The sequence below is a fragment of the Ranitomeya imitator genome, chromosome 3 (assembly GCF_032444005.1).
Source record: "Ranitomeya imitator isolate aRanImi1 chromosome 3, aRanImi1.pri, whole genome shotgun sequence".
Classification (NCBI taxonomy): domain Eukaryota; kingdom Metazoa; phylum Chordata; class Amphibia; order Anura; family Dendrobatidae; genus Ranitomeya; species Ranitomeya imitator.
This window is the reverse complement of record NC_091284.1, coordinates 439,469,644-439,493,234: the sequence shown is the minus strand read 5'-3', so window position 1 is coordinate 439,493,234 and position 23,591 is coordinate 439,469,644. Positions and strand designations below refer to the sequence as shown.

The window sequence follows — 23,591 nt, the reverse complement described above, 5'->3', positions numbered from 1 at the left end:
ATTGAACATACAATAAAATATTACAACAAACGGTGTGTTTATTTCATTAAAATACTTTTTAATATTGTGTGTGTGTTTTTTTTAAACTCTTTCATACAATTGGATTAATAATGGATAGGTGTCATAATTGACGCCTCTCCATTTTTAATCCGGCTTAATGTCACCTTACAATAGCAAGGTGGCATTAACCCTTCATTACCCCATATCCCACCGCTACACGGGAATGGGAAGAGAGTGGCCAAGTGCCAGAATAGGCGCATCTTACAGATGTGCCTTTTCTGGGGTGGCTGGGGGCAGGTGCTTTTAGCCAGGGAGGGGCAATAACTGTGGACCCTCTCCAGGCTATTAATATCTGCACTCAGTCACTGGCTTTACTACTCTGGCGGAGAAAATTGCGCGGGAGCCCACGCCAATTTTTTCCGCAATTTAACCTTTACATTTAAGTGCTAGAGCGCTGACATTTTGCACATACACACTACTAACATTAGTAATGTGGAATATGCAAAAAAAGGGGGATATGAGATGGTTTACTGTATGTAAACCATGTCTCATATCATGTCGGGTTTTGGCAGGAGAAATGAAAAGCCGGTAATTGAATTACCGGCTTTTCTGCTATATCGCCCTGAAGGAAATGTAAAAAGAAAAAAACCCATAGACTTACATTGGGTTTCGAGTTTCGGCCAATCCCCGACCCCGACTTTTTAATAGGATCGGCCGATTTCACTCGACCCGACTTTTGAGAAAGTCGGGTTTCGTGAAACCTGACTCGACCCTGAAAAACTAAAAGTCGCTCAACCCTAGTTGTAATGGTAAAAAGTCAGTAAACAAATTTGAAACCTACAGCCTATTCTGTCTTCATACACGTTGATACGGTGTGTGATCCAACATTCAGCATAAACCACTTCTGTCCTCCAAATAAGCAGACCGTTCTCTGTAGTCTAACTTGTTTATCGGTAACAGGTATTGAAAATGCGGTAAAACTATAAGAATACAAATGATATGGATAAATATTGAGCCAAATAATAGCACAGCTGATACTTTACAACTAGCAGAGAAAGTATACAGTATGATGCAACTTGTGTATATAACTACATACAGTAAGTCTCTGATAATACATTCCCTATGTACTGGCTGCTATACAATAATCACAATCTGTACAACACTATATTACAAGAACAGAAGTAACAATCTTACCGGATAAACTTAACCAGGATGGCAAGTAAATAGATGGTTCCAGCACAACACATAGCCACGTGTGTCCCAGGGAGTACACAGAAAAGTAATGGAGTCTCTCTCTCCCAGCATACCTTGGTACAATCCCACAATGCAACACTCTGATTATAACTAAAACACAGGTTATAAATTTGACCACCACTAGATGGTGCTATAACACAGCAAAACCAAAACACTAATAGTAGTAAACTCTTTAATGCATAATTGGAACCACACTGTCATTCCTAGAATGGACAGAACACAGCCTGTGGCCTCCAAATTCTCATCATGTAACTATCATGGTATCACCATCAAGTGGATGAGTTAAAAAAGGAGCTTGAATAAAAATAGTAAAAATAGTAAAAATGTACCATCCTTCTTTCCCTCTCCCACCGCTCAACAGCTGTACCTAATCCTCAGTCACCATGGGGGTAGAAAGGGAATGTCCCCTTACATACAGTGGGGGAAAACAGGTAAAAATCTGAGATGGTCTAGCCAAAATTGAGTTTGTTGTAAAATTAATTACTCTTATAGAATGTATTACTGTACAATCTGTCCAAAAATAGACACTGTAGAAAAATGTCCTGATTTATTACTTCACTAAGTTATTTCTAATGTTCTGCTTTATCCATTATTTATGTGACATCTGCCACAATACAATATGTCTGGCTAAGTGAAGGGAAACATATTACTTGATGATAGCTAATAATTGCAAATGAGGCTTGTACAATCCATTTGGGCAATAGCAATTAGTATGTATGTTTCCCTCGAGAAATCCATCAATGTAAAGATAGAAGCTCTAAAAATAACCGAAGGAAGAACAGAAAGTGCCAATATTCGTGTATGCCATTTCACACACGTGCATCGCGATTACTGGATTTGTAGTAGTACAGTAGATTTATTCCAGCTGATAGGAATCTGATTCATTGGTTGTTAAATGTAGCAAACATGCTTGAAAAATGTTCTCTGCAGATAATCATTATGGTAATTGTACATGAAAAAAATTATTATCAAGCCATCGCCAACATGAAAGATATTCGACTGTGTATTAACAATATTCCAATGATGAAATAAATATTGGGTTGTTTTATAAATCGCTCATATCTTACTGTCTTGTGTGCATAAAAGTCTACAAAACTATAAAAATATAATATTAAAAGCTCCTGTAAGTACAAGTATTTTCTTCTTTGTGTAATAATTTTGCATCTATAAACATTGTGGTAACTGCAAGGTCTGCTGTCCAACTCCACCAAAAATATGCGTTTTCTAACCTTGTTCAAAAACATACAGTACAAGGTTTTCTGTAAAAAAAAATAGTAATAGAGCACATTAAACTGGTTGTTATCTGCTTTTTTGAGATAATGCCCACATACACATTAGTTCATCGGTCCATCTCACTGAAATCGTCTCTTCTAATGTGTACACCCAAAGTGACTTGAAAGTATTATAACTGGTAGGTCCTAAAACTAGTAAGTTCTTGTATTTCTTTGATTGCTGGAGATTTAGAAATATTGGTCAATTGTCATCTATTGTTTTCTTGAAAAGTGAAAAGCTTGTTCCCCCTATACACATGCATGCTTGACTAAATCAAACATGCATATGTTCTCAAATGGGAGCTAATTGTAAGCCACAGCCAGACATCTCATATCTTGCACCACCACAGTATGGGTGTCAGGTCCGAACCTTCCTACGTGAACAGATTCCTGGAAAGTGGATTGGTCGTCCTGGGCCAGTTAAATTGGCCACCAAGGTCTCCCGATCTGACCCACTTAAGGTACCGTCACACTAAGCGACGCTGCAGCGATACCGACAACGATCCGGATCGCTGCAGCGTCGCTGTTTGGTCGCTGGAGAGCTGTCACACAGACAGCTCTCCAGCGACCAACGATGCCGGTAACCAGGGTAAACATCAGGTTACTAAGCGCAGGGCCGCGCTTAGTAACCCGATGTTTACCCTGGATACCATCCTAAAAGTAAAAAAAACAACCACTACATACTTACCTACCGCTGTCTGTCCCCGGCGCTGTGCTTCTCTGCTCTGGCTGTGAGCGCCGGGCAGCCGGAAAGCAGAGCGGTGACGTCACCGCTCTGCTTTCCGGCCGCTGTGCTCACAGCCAGAGCAGAGAAGCAGAGCGCCGGGGACAGACAGCGGTAGGTAAGTATGTAGTGTTTGTTTTTTTTACTTTAACGATGGTAACCAGGGTAAACATCGGGTTACTAAGCGCGGCCCTGCGCTTAGTAACCCGATGTTTACCCTGGTTACCAGCGAAGACATCGCTGAATCGGCGTCACACACGCCGATTCAGCGATGTCAGCGGGAGATCCAGCGACGAAACAAAGTTCTGGACTTTGTTCCCCGACCAGCGATATCACAGCAGGGGCCTGATCGCTGCTGCGTGTCACACTGGACGATATCGCTAGCCAGGACGCTGCAACGTCACGGATCGCTAGCGATATCGTCTAGTGTGACGGTACCTTTAGACTTTTATCTTTGGGGTCATCTGAAGGCAATTCTCTATGCTGTGAAGACGCGATATGTTCAGCATCTGAAACAACGGATACTGGAAGCCTGTGATAGCATTTCTCCTGCGGTGTTGCTATCAGTGTGTCAAGAGTGGGAGAAGAGGATTGCATGGACAATCCAACACAATGGGCAGCACTTTGAACACATTTTATGAGTGGTCATAAATTTGTAAATAACTCATGAAAGAATAAAGATACGTTAAAACCAAGCACACCATTGTTTTTCTTGTGAAATTCTCAATAAGTTTGATGTGTCACATGACCCTCTTCTCATTGAAAAAAATAAAGTTGGATCCAAAATGGCCCACTTCAAAATGGCCGCCATGGTCACCACCCATCTTGAAAAGTTTCCCCCCCTCCCACATACTAATGTGCCACAAACAGGAAGATGATCTCACCAACCATTCCCATTTTATTTAGGTGTATCCATATAAATGGCCCACCCTGTAGACATACACATGTTTTGCGGTAAAATAAACATCATAGAAGGGCTTCTTTAAATTAATTGGACACAATATACAGCAAAAAATAGCATAGCAGCCAGAAAGGGTTGTTTTGTGATTCAGAGGCTTCCATTTGACTGGCGATGCTTAGGATCAGCAGCAGCAGCTCTACGTGTACATGAAGTCGCTTCTTACAGTGACAAGTTGCTGCTACACACCCATATCTGTTCTGCCGATCTTACGAGGCTTGGTGCTTTCGATCTTAAAGCAAGTACCTACCAGACTGAGAGAACTACTCAGATGCTATTTATTGGGCCACAACTTTAGAATTATGGTGAAACTACATGAAACTTCCTGCTCGACAGTAGCTGTGAAACAATTGTACTTAGTAAATGAAATCCCACATATCCAAAGTCCCAGACGAGCGCTAAAGAATTCTCAGCAATAGAGCACATACACTGCACACGGAGAAGGATGTCGCCTACTCATTGCCGTCATCAGCTTGTTTAGAGGTGGTTTTCTTTTACAAGCTTAATGCAAGAAATAGAATTTCAGAGCAGTACAAAAACCTTATAATGTGAAGATAATCTGCCGCACCTGTTTATTCAACCCCAAATTCATTAATAAGGGAATTTGTTGGAACTATTATTGTAGTCTATGACTTTTGTATTATCTTCGATTCTACTTCTGACTTGTTATTATTCTGGATTCGTACAAGGAACAAGGTGTTATTTTTTTCATTCTTCGTTAAAATACATTTGCTATAAATATTCCAAATCATTAAAATAATTATCTCTGATAACATTCATTTGTATAACACACAATGTTGAGTAACTTTATTTTCCATGTTATTTTGATCCTGCTGGTCATCAATGATAGCTGTGGAGCGAGATTATGCCATTCCCTTGTGTGTTGTGAATAATAATGTGGATTTGTGCATGGCGGTACACTGGGGACCTCTGCAGGCAGACTGCAGTCACTACGTGCTTAAATAGACGTGTGGAAGATGTTAGAGTTTTACTGTATCTTATAGTCATTTAACATTAAAAGGGTTTTACACTATTATAATATTGATGTTAATAACATAAGACTGTTGGGTGGTCTGACATCTGGTACCCCTTACCAATCAGCTGTTGCTAGTGTATGAAACAGAACATCACTACTACATCACACTCACACAATTTGCATTGAGAGTCGGCCAGTGTGGCCACCATTAATGGTGATCACCAATCTCTCTCTGGTAAAGTATATACATAGTTACTTTACCAGAGACAGATTGGTGATATATGTATAACTCCACATTTTTATTAACAGTGATGAGATGAATTGTGAAAAAAATTGCAAAGTCATTACTTGCCATGAAAATTAAGTTAAATAGTTAAATGAGAGGTCCAAAACTAACACTCACTTAATACAATATCTGTATCTATTTAATGTAAAAAATCTAATATCTTTTCTAGCATTCTTTAATAAAAAAATATTCCGTAAGACATCGCTTTGGGGGCAGGGTTGGCTTTGGCTTTTCCTGCTCTCCGAGTAATCTCCTCTTCAGAGATTACTTCTCATCATAGCTGGTGAGGGAGCGCACTGTCACTGTGTAATAAAAAAAATTATTACACCGTGCCAAGATCCTACGGAGCATATGAACTGACAACCGACACATGCTCAGTAGAGCAGGGACTAGCCCAGCCCCTGAAACGGACGTCATTGATGACTCTTTATTTAAGAGTGGCGACAGAGGCTGTGGCAGTGATTGCAGTCTCTGCTCCCTGATGATGTTTTGTTTCAGTATCCCAGCATGCACTGGGATTCTCAAACAAGCCGTCATCACAAAAAAAGTAATAAAAAATAAATGCAGTTAGAATAGCGAGGGAAGAGTCGGGAATTTTTAATTAAAGTATATGAGAAAAGAGAGTAGATATTAAATGGATAGAGTTTTGGGATTAAATCAATGTTAGTTTTGGACAACCCTTTTAATCACAAAAACTCCATTTCCACTCATGTTCAATCCTGGCACAAAATGATCTGCTTACATAATTTCAGTGATCTTCTTGTTAGCCCAAGAGAAAGTGTTAATGAAGACAAGGCAGCTGATATCATTCTGTCTTGCTGATTGAGTTATAACTGGAGACTGGTTACTTTAAAAGAGGAGTTGGTACTTAAAATAATTATATTCTTCTGTTAACCATGGTTACCTCCAAGGAAACTTGTGCAGTAATCATTGGCTTGCATTAAAAGGTCATTGCAGGCGAGGACATTGCTGCTTGTAAGATTACTGCTAAATTAGCCATTTATCAGATCTTCAAGGCCTTCAAAGAGAAGATCTCAATTTCAGTAAAAAGTTTTCAGAGGAGAGCCCAAAAAAGTCCAGCAAGTGGGATGATCATTTCCTTAAGAAAATTTGGTTCAACAACAGCGCATATGTTTTTCAGGATTGGCAGCAGGCGGGTGCCTGAATGCACAGTGAGGTGAGGGCCTTTGGAGCCTGGCCTGGGGTGCAGAAGGCCAATAAATAAGCCACTTCTCTCCAAGAAAAACAAGGACAAACTGACATTTTGAATGAAACCCCCATTTCTCTGATGAAACCCCATTTAGAACTTAAAAATCAAATGTATGAAATGCTTATAGTTGTACTTCAGTAACCATAGAAACCTCTTACGAAAAGAGCTAAAAACACTGAAGCAACAAACTTTGAGAAAATCAAAATTTGTGTCAGTCTCAAAACTTTTGGCGTTTCTTATAAATTTCATTTTTTGGCTATTTAGATGGAACTTCTAGATGGAATGCTCATCTGAGAACATAACATGGTGATAATAATGCCCATCTTTTTGCTAAGTAATTGTTTTTCTTCTGAAATGTTGAAATGTTTGACCTGAATGTCCTGTAGACAGTAAATAATTAGTATACATTTCTGTTTTCCAGATACTTAAAACCTGATGAAGACAAGAAATCAAAACATAAAACTGCTGTGAAAAAGAAGACATTAAATCCAGAGTTTAATGAGGTAACTATAGTCATGTACAGCAAGGCTAAGCAACCTTTAACTGTACAGTCAGTAGTTCTGAGAAAATTGGAACAAATAGGAACACTAGGGCTCTCTATGTCAAGTAGACGAAGGTCCATTCATATAAAACAGAGCACATATTTAGCACATATTGCAGTAATTAAAACCCTCAGCATGGTCTGTCTCCGAAACAGTCATACAGCTTGTGGGAAAGTTTTTTTGAGCCAAGGCTAGAACTGGATCCGGTAAGGAGAGGATAAAAAAACATTTAATTAACATTCCTTTTTAATCCATATCTTGCTTTGGCTTCCAGCTTGTTTTACACAGTTTTTTTTTTTATAAAAAGATTGCATTCTTATAGTTTTCCCTAGGATTTCATATGTATGTTTTGCAGGAGCATGAAAGGCTTAGAAGTCTTCTCACTCTAAGGCTATGTTCACACTTTGCGTTGTCCTTCTGCGGGTTCTCCCGCAGCGGATTTGATTAATCTGCAGGGCAAAACAACTGCGGTTCTCCCTGCAGATTTATCGCGGTTTGTTCCGCGGTTTCCGCTGCGGGTTTCCGCCTATACTATTGATGCTGCATATGCAGCAATATGCAGCATCAATAGTAATGTTAAAAATAATAAAAATTGGTTATACTCACCCTCTGACGTCCCGATCTCCTCGGCGCTGCACCCGGCGGTCCGGTTCCAAAGATGCTGTGCGAGAAGGACCCTTCGTGACGTCACGGTCATGTGACCGCTACGTCACCGCAGGTCCTGGTCGCACAGCAACTCTGACCGGACGGCCGCGTGCAGCGCTGAGACTTCAGAGGGTGAGTATAACATGATTTTTTATTTTTTAACCCCAAATATGGTTCCCAGGGCCTGGAGGAGAGTCTCCTCTCCTCCACCCCGGGTAGGAACCGCACATTATCCGCTTACTTCCCGCAACGTGGGCACAGCCCCATGCGGGAAGTAAGCGGTTCAATGTATTCCTATGGGTGCAGAATCGCAGCGATTCTGCACAAAGAAGTGACATGCTGTGGGTTTTAAACCGCTGCATTCCCGCACGGTTTTTCCCGCAGCATGTGCACAGCGGTTTGCGGTTTCCATAGGGTTTACATGTTACTGTAAACGCTATGGAAACTGCTGCGGACCCGCAGCATCAAAATTGCGGCGGTTCCGCGGTAAAAACCGCAAAGTGTGAACCCAGCCTAACATGCTAGCCTTGGCTTGACTCTCTCCACAAGGAGAAATGTTACCCTTTAGGACCTATTTGAATTTTTTTTCTAAGAGATGCAAATTGTCTCTTCAGAGAAGAAGAGGACTTGATATCTAGTGCCACCTATTGAAAGTAGCAATCCTCACAGTCAAGAGGTCTCTCAAACATCCAATTCATATCTCATGCTTTGCACTGGGGAGGGGCAACAGCCTGAAACTCGTGTCTGCAAATTGGTTTGACTTTTATCCTAAAAAATGTGGCAAAGCTCTTTAAAGGGTCGGCATAGACTTTTAGGATTACTACGTCCAATAGGTGGCGCCAGAGTCCAAGTCCTCTTGCTCTCTGAAGAGATAATTTGCATATTAATTTCCCAGAAGAGCATTGCATGGCCTATAAGTGTCCTTACCCTAGCTAATCCGGCATATCACTCTCCATAAGGAGAAATGTTACCCTGTTCTTCAGCAAAAAACACTAGAGCGAGATGTCACAGTTGTGGAATATGAATATGTAGTACATCACTGCATACTCCAAGTTTTATGTATGGCATTTTGGGGGGGCTTTCTCAACTTGAAAAAACTGATTTATGCTGTGTTCTTATCAGTCTTTCCAATTTCCATTATTCTGCTCCAGTATTGGAGCTGCAAAATGAAAGAAGCCGAAGAGCTAGGTCCTTGACTTATGACAGTCACCAGCAGCACCTGGCAGAGCCCATTGAATTTAATGAGATCCGTCTGGTTTTCTTCATTGTGTCTGTCCTTTAACTAGACAAAATTGCCCTTATACTGCATATATTTTTAGTTGAATCTGCACCTGACGCTCTAAACCCAGACTCCAACAGAGATGTGAACAGTTAGTTTCTCAGTATATATATATATAGTCTGTCTTTCTTCAGGAATTCTGTTATGAAATAAAGCACAGTGACCTGGCAAAAAAGACTTTAGAAGTTACAGTTTGGGATTACGATATTGGAAAATCAAATGACTTTATAGGTAAGTGAAGAGGATGCATTAGCAAAGCTATTTACGAGTTGAAGCAATATATGGTATATTATCCAGAAATACATAGTATAATGTTTAATTATATTTATCAATAGTTGTATAGTACTGTGTATTTGAAATTCGCATTTGCCGGCTTCACCAAATTCTACGGCTAGCAGCCGTAAGTCATGCAGGTGCTTGGACAAAAACTAAATCTCCAAGCAGTTACAAATACTCGGAGACCACCCGAGCGTGCTTGGGAAAACCCGAGCAACGAGTATACTCGCTCATCACTAGTGAGCATATATTCTCTCATCTGAGAGACTCAGGTTGACTATGCAAATCAAACTCTGAAAATGGAGAAAAAAAAATTCTCCATATTCTCCATTCTGTCCGTACCTAGAAATTGGACTGCATTCAGATGTAGTCGGAGTGTACTGCAATGTTTTCCCTGGATTCATTGATTTGCATGGCCGAGTGCAAACCGAATATCGGACCAAACTCGGACATGCTGCAATTTTTCCCAGGAACAGCTCTGTCCAAAGAAAAAAATTGGAACTGATTCATGGGCCCATAGCAGAACATGGGGACGAGTATTGTCCGTCCAAACGACGATTAGCACTCGTTTGAATATTACAGTTGTCTGCACAATATTACAGCTACCAAAAAATAAAACCCAAACTGTTGAGTCATAAATCATGCCAAAAGTACTATTGAAAACATGGTTTGGAAAAATAGTGGCACTGTAGAGAAAGGTACACACAATTCACGATAAAAATACACATGTCTAAAAAACACCTATGCAATGTGATAGTAAACACTGGACATAACAACAGGTAAAACATTTATATAATATACAAAAACTAGCTGTACACAATGCAAGGGGTAGTACATGAGTATGGCCAAAGTGTATATATAAATACATACAGCACTGTAAAGGAACAAGAAAAAACATGATATTAGGGGAAAAATATTTATAATTGAGAGTCTTCAGTGGTTGATACCTTTTAATGGCTAACTGAACAGATCTTCAGTTAGCCATTAAAAGGTATCAACCACTGAGGACTCTAAATTCTAAATATTTTTCTATCTACTGGCTAACACGGTACCAAGATATTTTTCTTTCCTGTATCGATATTAGGGGAAGAAACTGTCAGAGTGTTATGTATATACTAGATGTTAGCCCGATTCTAATGCATCGGGTATTCTAGAATAAGTATGTAGTTTATTTATGAAGATATTAGAATAATACATTGAATACACAGGATTCGGACTGCGCCTGTCGCTGATTGTTCGCGGCCGGCCACGTAGTATACAGCACAGCCACGTAGTATATAACAGCCCACATAATAATTAGCACAGCCACGTAGTATATTGCACAGCCATGTCATATATTGCACAGCCACATAGTATATAGAACAGCCACGTAGTATATAGCACAGCCCATGGAGTATATAGCACAGCCCACGGAGTATATAGCACAGCCACATAGTATATAACACAGCCCACGAAGTATATAGCACAGCCACATAGTATATAGCACAGCCCACGGAGTGTATAACAGCCCACATAGCATATAACACAGCTCACGTAGTATACAACAGCCCACGCATGCAGTATATAACACAGCCCACATAGTGTATAACACAGGCCACATAGTGTATAACATAGCTCATGTAGTATATAGCACAGCCCACGTAGTGTATAACACAGGCCACATAGTGTATAACATAGCTCACGTAGTATATAGCACAGCCCACGTAGTATATAGCACAGCCCACGCAGTATATTGCACAGCCCATGTAGTACATTGCACAGCCCATGTAGTACATTGCACAGCCCATGTAGTACATTGCACAGCCCATGTAGTACATTGCACAGCCCACGTAGTATATTGCACAGCCCACATAGTATATTGCACAGCCCACATAGTATATTGCACAGCCCATGCAGTATATTGCACAGCCCACGTAGTATATTGCACAGCCCATGCAGTATAGTGCACAGCCCACACAGTATATTGCACAGCCCACATAGTATATTCCAGAGCCACGTAGTATATTCCATAGCCCAGGCAGTATATTGCACAGCCCACGTAGTACATTGCACAGCCCACGTAGTACATTGCACAGCCCACGTAGTATATTGCACAGCCCACGCAGTATATTGCACAGCTCATGCAGTATATTGCACAGCCCACGCAGTATATTGCACAGCCCACGTAGTATATTGCACAGCCCACGTAGTATATTGCACAGCCCACGCAGTATAATGCACAGCCCACGCAGTATATTGCACAGCCCACGCAGTATATTGCACAGCCCATGTAGTATTGCACAGCCCATGTAGTATATTGCACAGCCCACATAGTATATAGCAATGTGGGCATCATATCCCTGTTAAAAAAAAGAATTAAAATAAAAAATAGTTATATACTCACCCTCTGTCGGCCCCTGGATTCAGGCGAAGCGTTTACCGATGCTCCTCGCGCGCTCCGGTCTCAAGAGGGCATTGCAGTCTCACAAGATGATGATGTAGCGGTCTCGTGAGACCGCTACGTCATCTCGCGAGATCGCAATGCATGGAACGGTCACCGGAGCATTGCGAGGAGCGGGAAAGGCCTGTTCTGGATCCGAGGGGCCGACGGACGGTGAGTATATAACTATTTTTTATTTTTTTATTATTTTTAACATTAGATCTTTTACTATTGATGCTGCAAAGGCAGCATCAATAGTAAAAAGTTGGTCACACAGGGATAATAGCAGTGTTAACGGAGTGCGTTACACCACGGCATAATGCGGTCCGTTAATGCTGCCATTAACTCTGTGTGAGCGCTGACTGGAGGGGAGTTTGGAACGGGCACTGACTGTGGGGAGTAAGGAGCGGCCATTTTGCCACCAGACTGTGCCCGTCGCTGATTGGTCGTGGCTGTTTTGCCGCGATCAATCAGCGACTTGGGATTTCCGTGACAGACAGAAAGAAAGACAGACAGAAGGACAGACAGAAAGATGGAAGTGACCCTTAGACCAGGGCTGTCAAACTGCATTCCTCGAGGGCTGCAAACAGGTCATGTTTTCAGGATTTCCTTGTACTGCACAGGTGATAATTTAATCACTTACATAAATAATGAGTTGGTGATTAAATTATCACCTGTGCAGTACAAGGAAATCCTGAAAACATGACCTGTTTGCAGCCCTCGAGGAATGCAGTTTGACACCCCTGCCTTAGACAATTATATAGTAGATAGCAATGTTGGAAGATCCCCAAAGAAGGAAATTGCAACCTATTAGTGCTAAGCATTTCATAGTTCCCATGAGTAGCAGTTATAACAGTAAAGGGCTGCTTGCCTAAAGCACATGCTGATAGTAGATGCAATAAAGTCTGAACAACAGACAAATGTGGCATATAAGTAACTAACATATACAATACAATTGTGCTCAAAAGCTTAGATACTTGTTATGTAGGCAATCCAGTGACACAGTGTGCCAGCAATCAGAGCACATACAGTGATCTGACAATAACCCAAAAACAATAGAACGAGCTCTGAGACGTGGAATCTCTGTAGACCGCAATACCTGAACCTAACCTATACACAACTAAAGGCAGCTGTGGATTGCGCCTGACACTACCTATGCAACTCGGCACAGCCTGAGGAGCTGACTAGCCTGAAGATAGAAAAACAAGCCTGACTTGCCTCAGAGAAATACCCCAAAGGAAAAGGCAGCCCCCCACATATAATGACTGTTAGCAAGATGAAAAGACAAACGTAGGGATGAAATAGATTCAGCAAAGTGAGGCCCGATATTCTAGATAGAGCGAGGATAGCAAAGAGAACTTTGCAGTCTACAAAAAACCCTAAAGCAAAAAACCACGCAAAGGGGGCAAAAAGACCCACCGTGCCAAACTAACGGCACGGCGGTACACCCTTTGCGTCTCAGAGCTTCCAGCAAAAGGAAATGACAAGCTGGACAGAAAAAGTAGCAACAAAAGCAAAAAGCACTTATCTAAGCAGAGCAGCAGGCCACAGGAAAGATCCAGAAGCTCAGATCCAACACTGGAACATTGACAAGGAGCAAGGAAGACAGAATCAGGTGGAGTTAAATAACAAAGCAGCCAACGAGCTCACCAGAACACCTGAGGGAGGAAGCTCAGAAGCTGCAGTACCACTTGTGAGCACAGGAGTGAATTCGGCCACAGAATTCACAACAGTACACCCCCTTGAGGAGGGGTCACCGAACCCTCACCAGAGCCCCCAGGCCGACCAGGATGAGCCACTTGAAAGGCACGAACAAGATCTGGAGCATGGACATCAGAGGCAAAAACCCAGGAATTATCTTCCTGAGCATAACCCTTCCATTTAACCAGATACTGGAGTTTCCGTCTAGAAACACGAGAATCCAAAATTTTCTCCACAATATACTCCAATTCCCCCTCCACCAAAACCGGGGCAGGAGGCTCAACAGATGGAACCATAGGTACCACGTATCTCCGCAACAACGACCTATGGAATACATTATGTATGGAAAAGGAGTCTGGGAGGGTCAGACGAAAAGACACAGGATTGAGAATCTCAGAAATCCTATACGGACCAATAAAACGAGGTTTAAATTTAGGAGAGGAAACCTTCATAGGAATATGACGAGAAGATAACCAAACCAGATCCCCAACACGAAGTCGGGGACCCACACGGCGTCTGCGATTAGCGAAAAGTTGAGCCTTCTCCTGGGACAAGGTCAAATTGTCCACTACTTGAGTCCAGATCTGCTGCAACCTGTCCACCACAGAATCCACACCAGGACAGTCCGAAGACTCAACCTGTCCTGAAGAGAAACGAGGATGGAACCCAGAATTGCAGAAAAATGGAGAGACCAAGGTAGCCGAGCTGGCCCGATTATTAAGGGCGAACTCAGCCAACGGCAAAAAGGACACCCAATCATCCTGGTCTGCAGAAACAAAACATCTCAGATATGTTTCCAAGGTCTGATTGGTTCGTTCGGTCTGGCCATTAGTCTGAGGATGGAAAGCCGAGGAAAAAGATAGGTCAATGCCCATCCTACCACAAAAGGCTCGCCAAAACCTTGAAACAAACTGGGAACCTCTGTCAGAAACAGTATTCTCAGGAATGCTATGCAAACGAACCACATGCTGGAAGAACAAAGGCACCAAATCAGAGGAGGAAGGCAATTTAACCAAGGGCACCAGATGGACCATTTTAGAAAAGCGATCACAGACCACCCAAATGACTGACATCTTTTGAGAAACGGGAAGGTCAGAAATGAAATCCATTGAAATATGTGTCCAAGGCCTCTTTGGGACCGGCAAGGGCAAAAGCAACCCACTGGCACGTGAACAGCAGGGCTTAGCCCTAGCACAAATCCCACAGGACTGCACAAAAGTACGTACATCCCGTGACAGAGATGGCCACCAGAAGGATCTAGCCACTAACTCTCTGGTACCAAAGATTCCAGGATGACCAGTCAACACCGAACAATGAAGTTCAGAGATAACTTTACTAGTCCACCTATCAGGGACGAACAGTTTCTCCGCCGGACAACGATCAGGTTTATTCGCCTGAAATTTTTGCAACACTCGCCGCAAATCAGGGGAGATGGCAGACACAATGACTCCTTCCTTGAGGATACTCGCTGGCTCAGATGAACCCGGAGAGTCGGGCACAAAACTCCTAGACAGAGCATCCGCCTTCACATTTTTAGAGCCCGGAAGGTACGAAATCACAAAATCGAAGCGGGCAAAAAATAACAACCAACGGGCCTGTCTAGGATTCAAGCGCTTGGCAGACTCGAGATAAGTAAGGTTCTTATGTTCAGTCAATACCACCACGCGATGCTTAGCTCCTTCAAGCCAATGACGCCATTCCTCGAATGCCCACTTCATGGCCAGCAACTCTTGGTTGCCCACATCATAATTACGCTCAGCAGCCGAAAACTTCCTGGAAAAGAAAGCACATGGTTTCAACACTGAGCAACCAGAACCTCTCTGTGACAAAACCGCTCCTGCTCCAATCTCAGAAGCATCAACCTCGACCTGGAACGGAAGAGAAACATCTGGTTGACACAACACAGGGGCAGAACAAAAACGACGCTTCAACTCCTGAAAAGCTTCCACAGCAGCAGAAGACCAATTAACCAAATCAGCACCCTTCTTGGTCAAATCGGTCAATGGTTTGGCAATGCTAGAAAAATTACAGATGAAGCGACGATAAAAATTAGCAAAGCCCAGGAATTTTTGCAGACTTTTCAGAGATGTCGGCTGAGTCCAATCCTGGATGGCTTGGACCTTAACCGGATCCATCTCGATAGTAGAAGGGGAAAAGATGAACCCCAAAAATGAAACTTTCTGCACACCGAAGAGACACTTTGATCCCTTCACAAACAAAGAATTAGCACGCAGGACCTGGAAAACCATTCTGACCTGCTTCACATGAGAGTCCCAATCATTAGAGAAGATCAAAATGTCATCCAAGTAAACAATCAGAAATTTATCCAGATACTCACGGAAGATGTCATGCATAAAAGACTGAAACACAGATGGAGCATTGGCAAGTCCGAACGGCATCACTAGATACTCAAAATGACCCTCGGGCGTATTAAATGCAGTTTTCCATTCATCTCCTTGCCTGATTCTCACCAGATTATACGCACCACGAAGATCTATCTTAGTGAACCAACTAGCCCCCTTAATCCGAGCAAACAAGTCAGATAACAATGGCAAGGGATACTGAAATTTCACAGTGATCTTATTAAGAAGGCGGTAATCAATACACGGTCTCAGCGAACCATCCTTCTTGGCTACAAAAAAGAACCCTGCTCCCAGTGGTGATGACGATGGGCGAATATGTCCCTTCTCCAGGGATTCCTTCACATAACTGCGCATAGCGGCGTGTTCAGGCACGGATAAATTAAATAATCGACCTTTAGGGAATTTACTACCAGGAATCAAATTGATAGCACAATCACAATCCCTATGCGGAGGTAGGGCATCGGACTTGGGCTCTTCAAATACATCCTGATAATCAGACAAGAACTCTGGGACCTCAGAAGGAGTGGATGACGAAATAGACAAAAATGGAACATCACCATGTACCCCCTGACAACCCCAGCTGGATACCGACATAGAGTTCCAATCCAATACTGGATTATGGGTTTGTAGCCATGGCAACCCCAACACGACCACATCATGCAGATTATGTAGCACCAGAAAGCGAATAACTTCCTGATGTGCAGGAGCCATGCACATGGTCAGCTGGGTCCAGTACTGAGGTTTATTCTTGGCCAAAGGTGTAGCATCAATTCCTCTCAACGGAATAGGACACCGCAAAGGCTCCAAGAAAAACCCACAACGTTTAGCATAATCCAAATCCATCAGATTCAGGGCAGCGCCTGAATCCACAAACGCCATGACAGAATACGATGACAAAGAGCATATCAAGGTAATGGACAGAAGGAATTTGGATTGTACAGTACCAATGACGGCAGACCTATCGAACCGCTTAGTGCGCTTAGGACAATCAGAAATAGCATGAGTGGAATCACCACAGTAGAAACACAGACCATTCAGACGTCTGTGTTCTTGCCGTTCAACTCTGGTCATAGTCCTATCGCACTGCATAGGCTCAGGTTTAATCTTAGACAATACCGCCAAATGGTGCACAGATTTACGCTCGCGCAAGCGGCGACCGATCTGAATGGCCAAAGACATAGACTCATTCAAACCAGCAGGCATAGGAAAACCCACCATGACATCCTTAAGAGCCTCAGAGAGACCCTTTCTGAACAAAGCTGCCAGCGCAGATTCATTCCACAGAGTGAGTACTGACCACTTCCTAAATTTCTGACAATATACTTCTATATCATCCTGACCCTGGCACAAAGCCAGCAATTTTTTCTCAGCCTGATCCACTGAATTAGGCTCATCGTAAAGTAATCCGAGCGCCAGGAAAAACGCATCAACATTACTCAATGCAGGGTCTCCTGGCGCAAGAGAAAATGCCCAGTCCTGAGGGTCGCCGCGCAAAAAAGAAATAATAATCAAAACCTGTTGAATAGGATTACCAGAAGAATGAGGTTTCAAGGCCAGAAATAGCTTACAATTATTTTTGAAATTAAGAAACTTAGTTCTATCACCAAAAAACAAATCAGGAATAGGAATTCTTGGTTCTAACATAGATTTCAATAGTATCTTGAATCCTTTGTACATGTGTAACGAGATTATCCATTGAAGAGCACAGACCCTGAATATCCATGTCCACACCTGTGTCCTGAAACACCCAAATGTCTAGGGGGAAAAAAAGACTGAACACAGAGCTGAGAAAAAAAAATGATGTCAGAACTTCTTTTTTCCCTCTATTGAGAATCATTAGTTGGCTCCTTGTACTGTTATGTAGGCAATCCAGTGACACAGTGTGCCAGCAATCAGAGCACATACAGTGATCTGACAATAACCCAAAAACAATAGAACGAGCTCTGAGACGTGGAATCTCTGTAGACCGCAATACCTGAACCTAACCTATACACAACTAAAGGCAGCTGTGGATTGCGCCTGACACTACCTATGCAACTCGGCACAGCCTGAGGAGCTGACTAGCCTGAAGATAGAAAAACAAGCCTGACTTGCCTCAGAGAAATACCCCAAAGGAAAAGGCAGCCCCCCACATATAATGACTGTTAGCAAGATGAAAAGACAAACGTAGGGATGAAATAGATTCAGCAAAGTGAGGCCCGATATTCTAGATAGAGCGAGGATAGCAAAGAGAACTTTGCAGTCTACAAAAAACCCTAAAGCAAAAAACCACGCAAAGGGGGCAAAAAGACCCACCGTGCCGAACTAACGGCACGGCGGTACACCCTTTGCGTCTCAGAGCTTTCAGCAAAAGGAAATGACAAGCTGGACAGAAAAAGTAGCAACAAAAGCAAAAAGCACTTATCTAAGCAGAGCAGCAGGCCACAGGAAAGATCCAGAAGCTCAGATCCAACACTGGAACATTGACAAGGAGCAAGGAAGACAGAATCAGGTGGAGTTAAATAACAAAGCAGCCAACGAGCTCACCAGAACACCTGAGGGAGGAAGCTCAGAAGCTGCAGTACCACTTGTGACCACAGGAGTGAATTCAGCCACAGAATTCACAACAGATACTCCAGCAGAATTTTTGCTTTCTTGGTCATTTTTCAGAGGATATGAATGATAACACCAAAACTTTTTCTCCACTCATGGTTAGTGGTTGGGAGAAGCCATTTATTGTCAAACTACTGTGTTTTCTCTTTTTAAATCATAATGGCAACCCAAAGCATCCAAATGACCCTGATCAAAAGTTCACATACCTTGGTGATTTTGGCCTGATAAAATGCACAGATGTTGACACAAATGGGTTTGAATGGCTACTAAACGTAACATCCTCACCTGTGATCAATCAGTGTGTGCATAAAAGCTGAGTGAGTTTCTGGGATCCAAACAGACTCTTGCATCTTTCATCCAGCCACTGATGTTTCTGGATTGTGAGTCATGGGGAAAGCAAATGAATTGTCAATGAATCTACGGGAAAAGGTAGTTGAACTGTACAAAGCAGGAAAGAGATACAAAAAGATATCCAAAGAATTGATAATGCCAGTCAGCAGCATTCAAACTGTGATTAACAAATGGAAAATCAGGGGCTCTGTAAAAACAAAACCACGGTCAGGTAGACCAACAAATATTTTGTCCTCAACTGCCAGGAAAATTGTTCGGGATGCAAAGAAAAACCCTCAAATAACATCAGCTGAAATACTGGACTCCTAAAACTAGCGGTGTGGCTGTTTCAAGGTGCACAATAAGGAGGCACTTGAAGAAAAATGGGCTGCATAGTGGAGGCACCAGAAGAAAGCCATTACTGCGCAATTGCCACAAACTATCTCATCTACAATACTTCTGGAACAAGGTCATTTGGAGTGATGAGACCAAAATTGAACTTTTTTGCCACAACGATAAACGTTACATTTGGAGAGAGGTCAACAAGGCCTATGATGAAAGGAACACCATTCCTACTGTAAAGCACAGAGGTGGATCGCTGATGTTTTGGGGATGTGTGAGCTACAAAGGCACAGAAAACTTGGTCAAAGTTGAAGAAAAGATGAATGCAGCATGTTATTAGCAAATACTGGAGGAAAATTTGCAATCATCAGCTCGGAAGCTGTACATGGGATGTTCTTGGAAGTTTCCAACATGACAATGATCCAAAACACATGGCCAAGTCGACCTGTCCTTAGCTACAGCAGAACAAAGTGAAGGTTCTGGAGTGGCCATCTCAGTCTTCTGACCTCCATATCATTGAGCCACTCTGGGGAGATCTTAAGCACGCAGTTCATGCTAAACAGCCCAAGAATTTACAGAAACTGGAGGCTTTTTTCCAAGAAGAGTAGGCAGCTTTACCATCTGAGAAAATAAAGAACCTCATCCACAACTACTACAAAAAACTACAAGCTGTCATTGATGTTAGAGGGGGCAATACACGGTATTTGGGTGGTCATTATAATTTAACCCCTTAGCCCCCTGAGCTTTTTTCGGTTTTGCGTTTTTGTTTTTTTGCTGCCCTCCTTCCCAGAGCCATAACTTTTTTATATTTCCGTCAATATGGCCATGTGAGGGCTTATTTTTTGCGGGACAAGTTGTACTTTTGAATGACCCTATTGGTTTTACCATGTCGTGCACTAGAAAACGGGAAGAAAATTCTAAGTGCGATGAAATTACAAAAAAAGGGCAATCCCACACTTGTTTTTTGTTTGTTTTTTGCTAGGTTCATTAAATGATAGAACTGACCTGCCATTATGATTCCCCAGGTCATTACAAGTTCATAGACACCAAACATGTCTAGGTTATTTTTTATCTAAGTTGTAAAAAAAAATCAAAACTTTGCTAAAAAAAAGATAGCATCTCCTTTTTTCATAATCTCGGGTTGGGTGAGGGTTTATTTTTTGCGTGCCTAGCTGACATTTTTAATGATACCCTATTAATGCAATGTCACGATGACCAAAAACCGTAATTCTGGCATTTTTAATTTTTTTTTTCGCTACGCCATTTAGCGATCAGGTTAATCTTTTTGTATTGATAGATCGGGCGATTCTGAATACGGCGATACCAAATATGTGTAGGTTTGATTTTTTTATTGTTTTATTTTGAATAGGGGAAAAGGGGGGTGATTTGAACTTTTATATTTTTTTATTTTTTTCATATTTTTAAAAACATTTTTTTTTACTTTTGCCATGCTTCAATAGCCTCCATGGGAGGCTAGAAGCTGGCATAGCCTGATCTGCTCTGCTACATAGGGGCGATGCTCAGATCGCCCCTATGTAGCTGAATTACAGCATTGCTATGAGCGCTGACCACAGGGTGGCACTCAGAGCAATCTGGCATCAACAACCATAAAGGTCTCCAGGAGAGCTCTGGTTGTCCTGCCGACACACTGCTAACCCCCGATGATGTGACGGGGTCAGCGGTGTGCGCATTTCCGGCTCTATGGCCGGATGCACTTGTTAAATGCCCCTGTCAGAGTTTGACAGCGGCATTTAACTAGTTGTGCCTATTGCAGGCACATGTCAGCTGTTCAAAACAGCTGACATGTCCCGGCTTTGATGCGGGGTCCGGCGGTGAGCAGGTGTTCTGCCATCGGAAGTACTATTCCGTCTGATGGCAGAAAATGGTTAAAAAGAGAAAACAGTTTGACAATAAATGGCTTCACCCAACCATGAGTGGAGAAATTCTTTTGGTGTTAGCATTCATATTCTCTGAAAAAAGGCCAAGAAAGCAAAAAATTCTGCTGGGGTTTGTAAACTTTTGAGCACAACTGTACCTGTGTGGTACATCAGGTTACTCCACACGCCTTTAATCTAATCACCTTTAGGAAGGGATGCCATATGGACATCTGTATTGGATCAATTTTATATTATAAAGATTTCATTGAAGTATTTTGATTTTTCGTTTTTATAACAGTCTAGTTATACAGCTGAAATAATGTATCATATTATAGAGAGTATGACCTTAATCAGTCAAACCATTTCAGATTTAAGCTTAGAATAACATATGAGCTAGTAGCCACAATACAAACTGCATTTAATACCCTGAATCAATGTTGACAGTGTGGTTGCATACAAAATAACCTGGTCCTGGTCTGCGGATCAAGAGTAAAGAAGCAAAAACACACGAGAGGGGAGCAGACATGACATACACAGGAAAGGTAGCGGAGGAAGATGGTCTATGAAGCTGTATGAGAAATAGGGTGGCTAGAAAGACAATCCATGTACAAAACCATTCCATGGCAGCCAAACATCTTCATACAGTATATCTGGGCCCTGCAGACGAACGTATGAAAAATCTTCTAAGCTTCATCCAGAAAGTTCAGACAATTTTCATTTAATCTTCATTTGATGTTCACTCGTGTGCCATCTGTGTATACGTCCATGTGACATCCATGTATAATCCGTTTTCATACATCTACATTAAAAATTTACACAATCAAATACAGTTTCTTGGGTTAATAATAGAAATATATCAGTAAAAAACGGATGTCACTCGGATGTTCCATGTGGGATTCGATTTCTTTTATGAACTCTTAGACTTGACACCAAAATCGTCGTGAAAAGTAATGCATGTCGCAATTTTTTTCACAAGGACAGTCTTATCAAGAGTAAAGTTGTTCATGTGAACAACCCTATAGAATAGCATGGGTTAGAGTGCTGTCCTATTAAATATCGGATAGCATACGTCCGATTAATACTCATCCGCATGAGCCCTTAGAATGAGAATCTGTAAAAAAAAAAGCTGGTGAATCACTGAGCGACCAAGGTTATTAGAGGACTGGGGGGTCTGCAATACCAAAATAGGTTATTACACTTGGGGCTATTTAGTTTGGAAAAACGAAGACTAAGGGGTGATCTTATTTTAATGTATAAATATATGAGGGGACAGTACAAAGACCCTTCTGATGATCTTTTTAATCATAGACCTGAAACAGGGACAAGGGGGCATCCTCTACGTCTGGAGGAAAAAAGGTTTAAGCATAATAACAGACGCGGATTCTTTACTGTAAGAGCAGTGAGACTATGGAACTCTCTGCCGTATGATGTTGTAATGAGTGATTCATTACTTAAATTTAATAGGGGACTGGATACCTTTCTGGAAAAGTATAATGTTACAGGGTATATACACTAGATTCCTTGATAGGGCGTTGATCCAGGGAACTAGTCTGATTGCCGTATGTGGAGTCGGGAAGGAATTTTTTTCCCCAATGTGGAGCTTACTCTTTGCCACATGGGTTTTTTTTGCCTTCCTCTGGATCAACATGTTAGGTTAGGCTATGGGTTGAACTAGATGGACATATAGTCTTCCTTCAACCTTAATAACTATGTAACTATCATTGGCCATGATCATTCACAGCTTGTTTTTTTTTATTATTATAGATAGGGGCCTGAGACAGTTTTTAAGCTCTTAGTTGTGGCCATGTTAGCTACAATATGACCTAAGGCTACGTTCACATTTGCGTTGTGCGATGTTGCGTCGGAGATGCAACGCACAACGCAAACAAAAATGCAACAAAACGCACACTAAAACGCTGCGTTTTGCGACGCATGCGTCCTTTTTTGCCGAAAAATGGACGCAAAAAAAATGCAACTTGCTGCGTCCTCTGCGCCCTACGCTTGCGGCAAAAAAACGCATGTGTCGCAAAACGCAGCACAACGCATGTCCATGCGCCCCCCATATTAAATATAGGGGCGCATGACGCATGCGTCGCCGCAGTGGCGCCCGACGCTGCGTCGCACAACGCTAATGTGAACGTAGCCATAGTGATAAAAAAAAACTTTTTTTCAGGATGGAAAATTAACTATTTCTTTATATGTTTAGGATGTTTAGGATGCATATAGAGAAGGGGAAGCAGTGTGATATACGGTACTTTTTGAACCAGTGTGTATGAATCCTAAAAATCTGCTTTTGCAGCTTCTGCTTGCTAATAAATGATATTGCTTTTCATATATAACCAAGTCAGCTTCAATTATTTTAACTTCTGTATCCAAAGATATGTATGGTTCTCCTTGATAAATAAAAGTTTACTTAAAGGGGTTGTTCAATACGTTTAATTCCCTTTATGAATAGCTATCTTTAAGCCCTTACCACTTCTGAAATTTGCTTTATTATAAAATGTCCTCATCCTTATCTTTTCCTGCTATTCCCCAAATGAGCTTTT

At 41.9% G+C, this 23,591-nt stretch overlaps 1 protein-coding gene across 2 annotated transcripts in view; it reads left to right on the top strand.

Annotated features, from left to right (window-relative positions):
* The window catches only part of DOC2B (double C2 domain beta), a 1,593,495-nt gene that overhangs the window by 1,564,540 nt on the left and 5,364 nt on the right, over nt 1-23,591 (top strand). For both annotated transcript variants that reach the window (XM_069757350.1, XM_069757348.1), the window contains 2 exons: nt 7,101-7,182; nt 9,280-9,376. In XM_069757350.1, the coding sequence (XP_069613451.1) occupies nt 7,101-7,182; nt 9,280-9,376 (179 nt within the window). The remainder of the gene's footprint in view (nt 1-7,100; nt 7,183-9,279; nt 9,377-23,591) is intronic.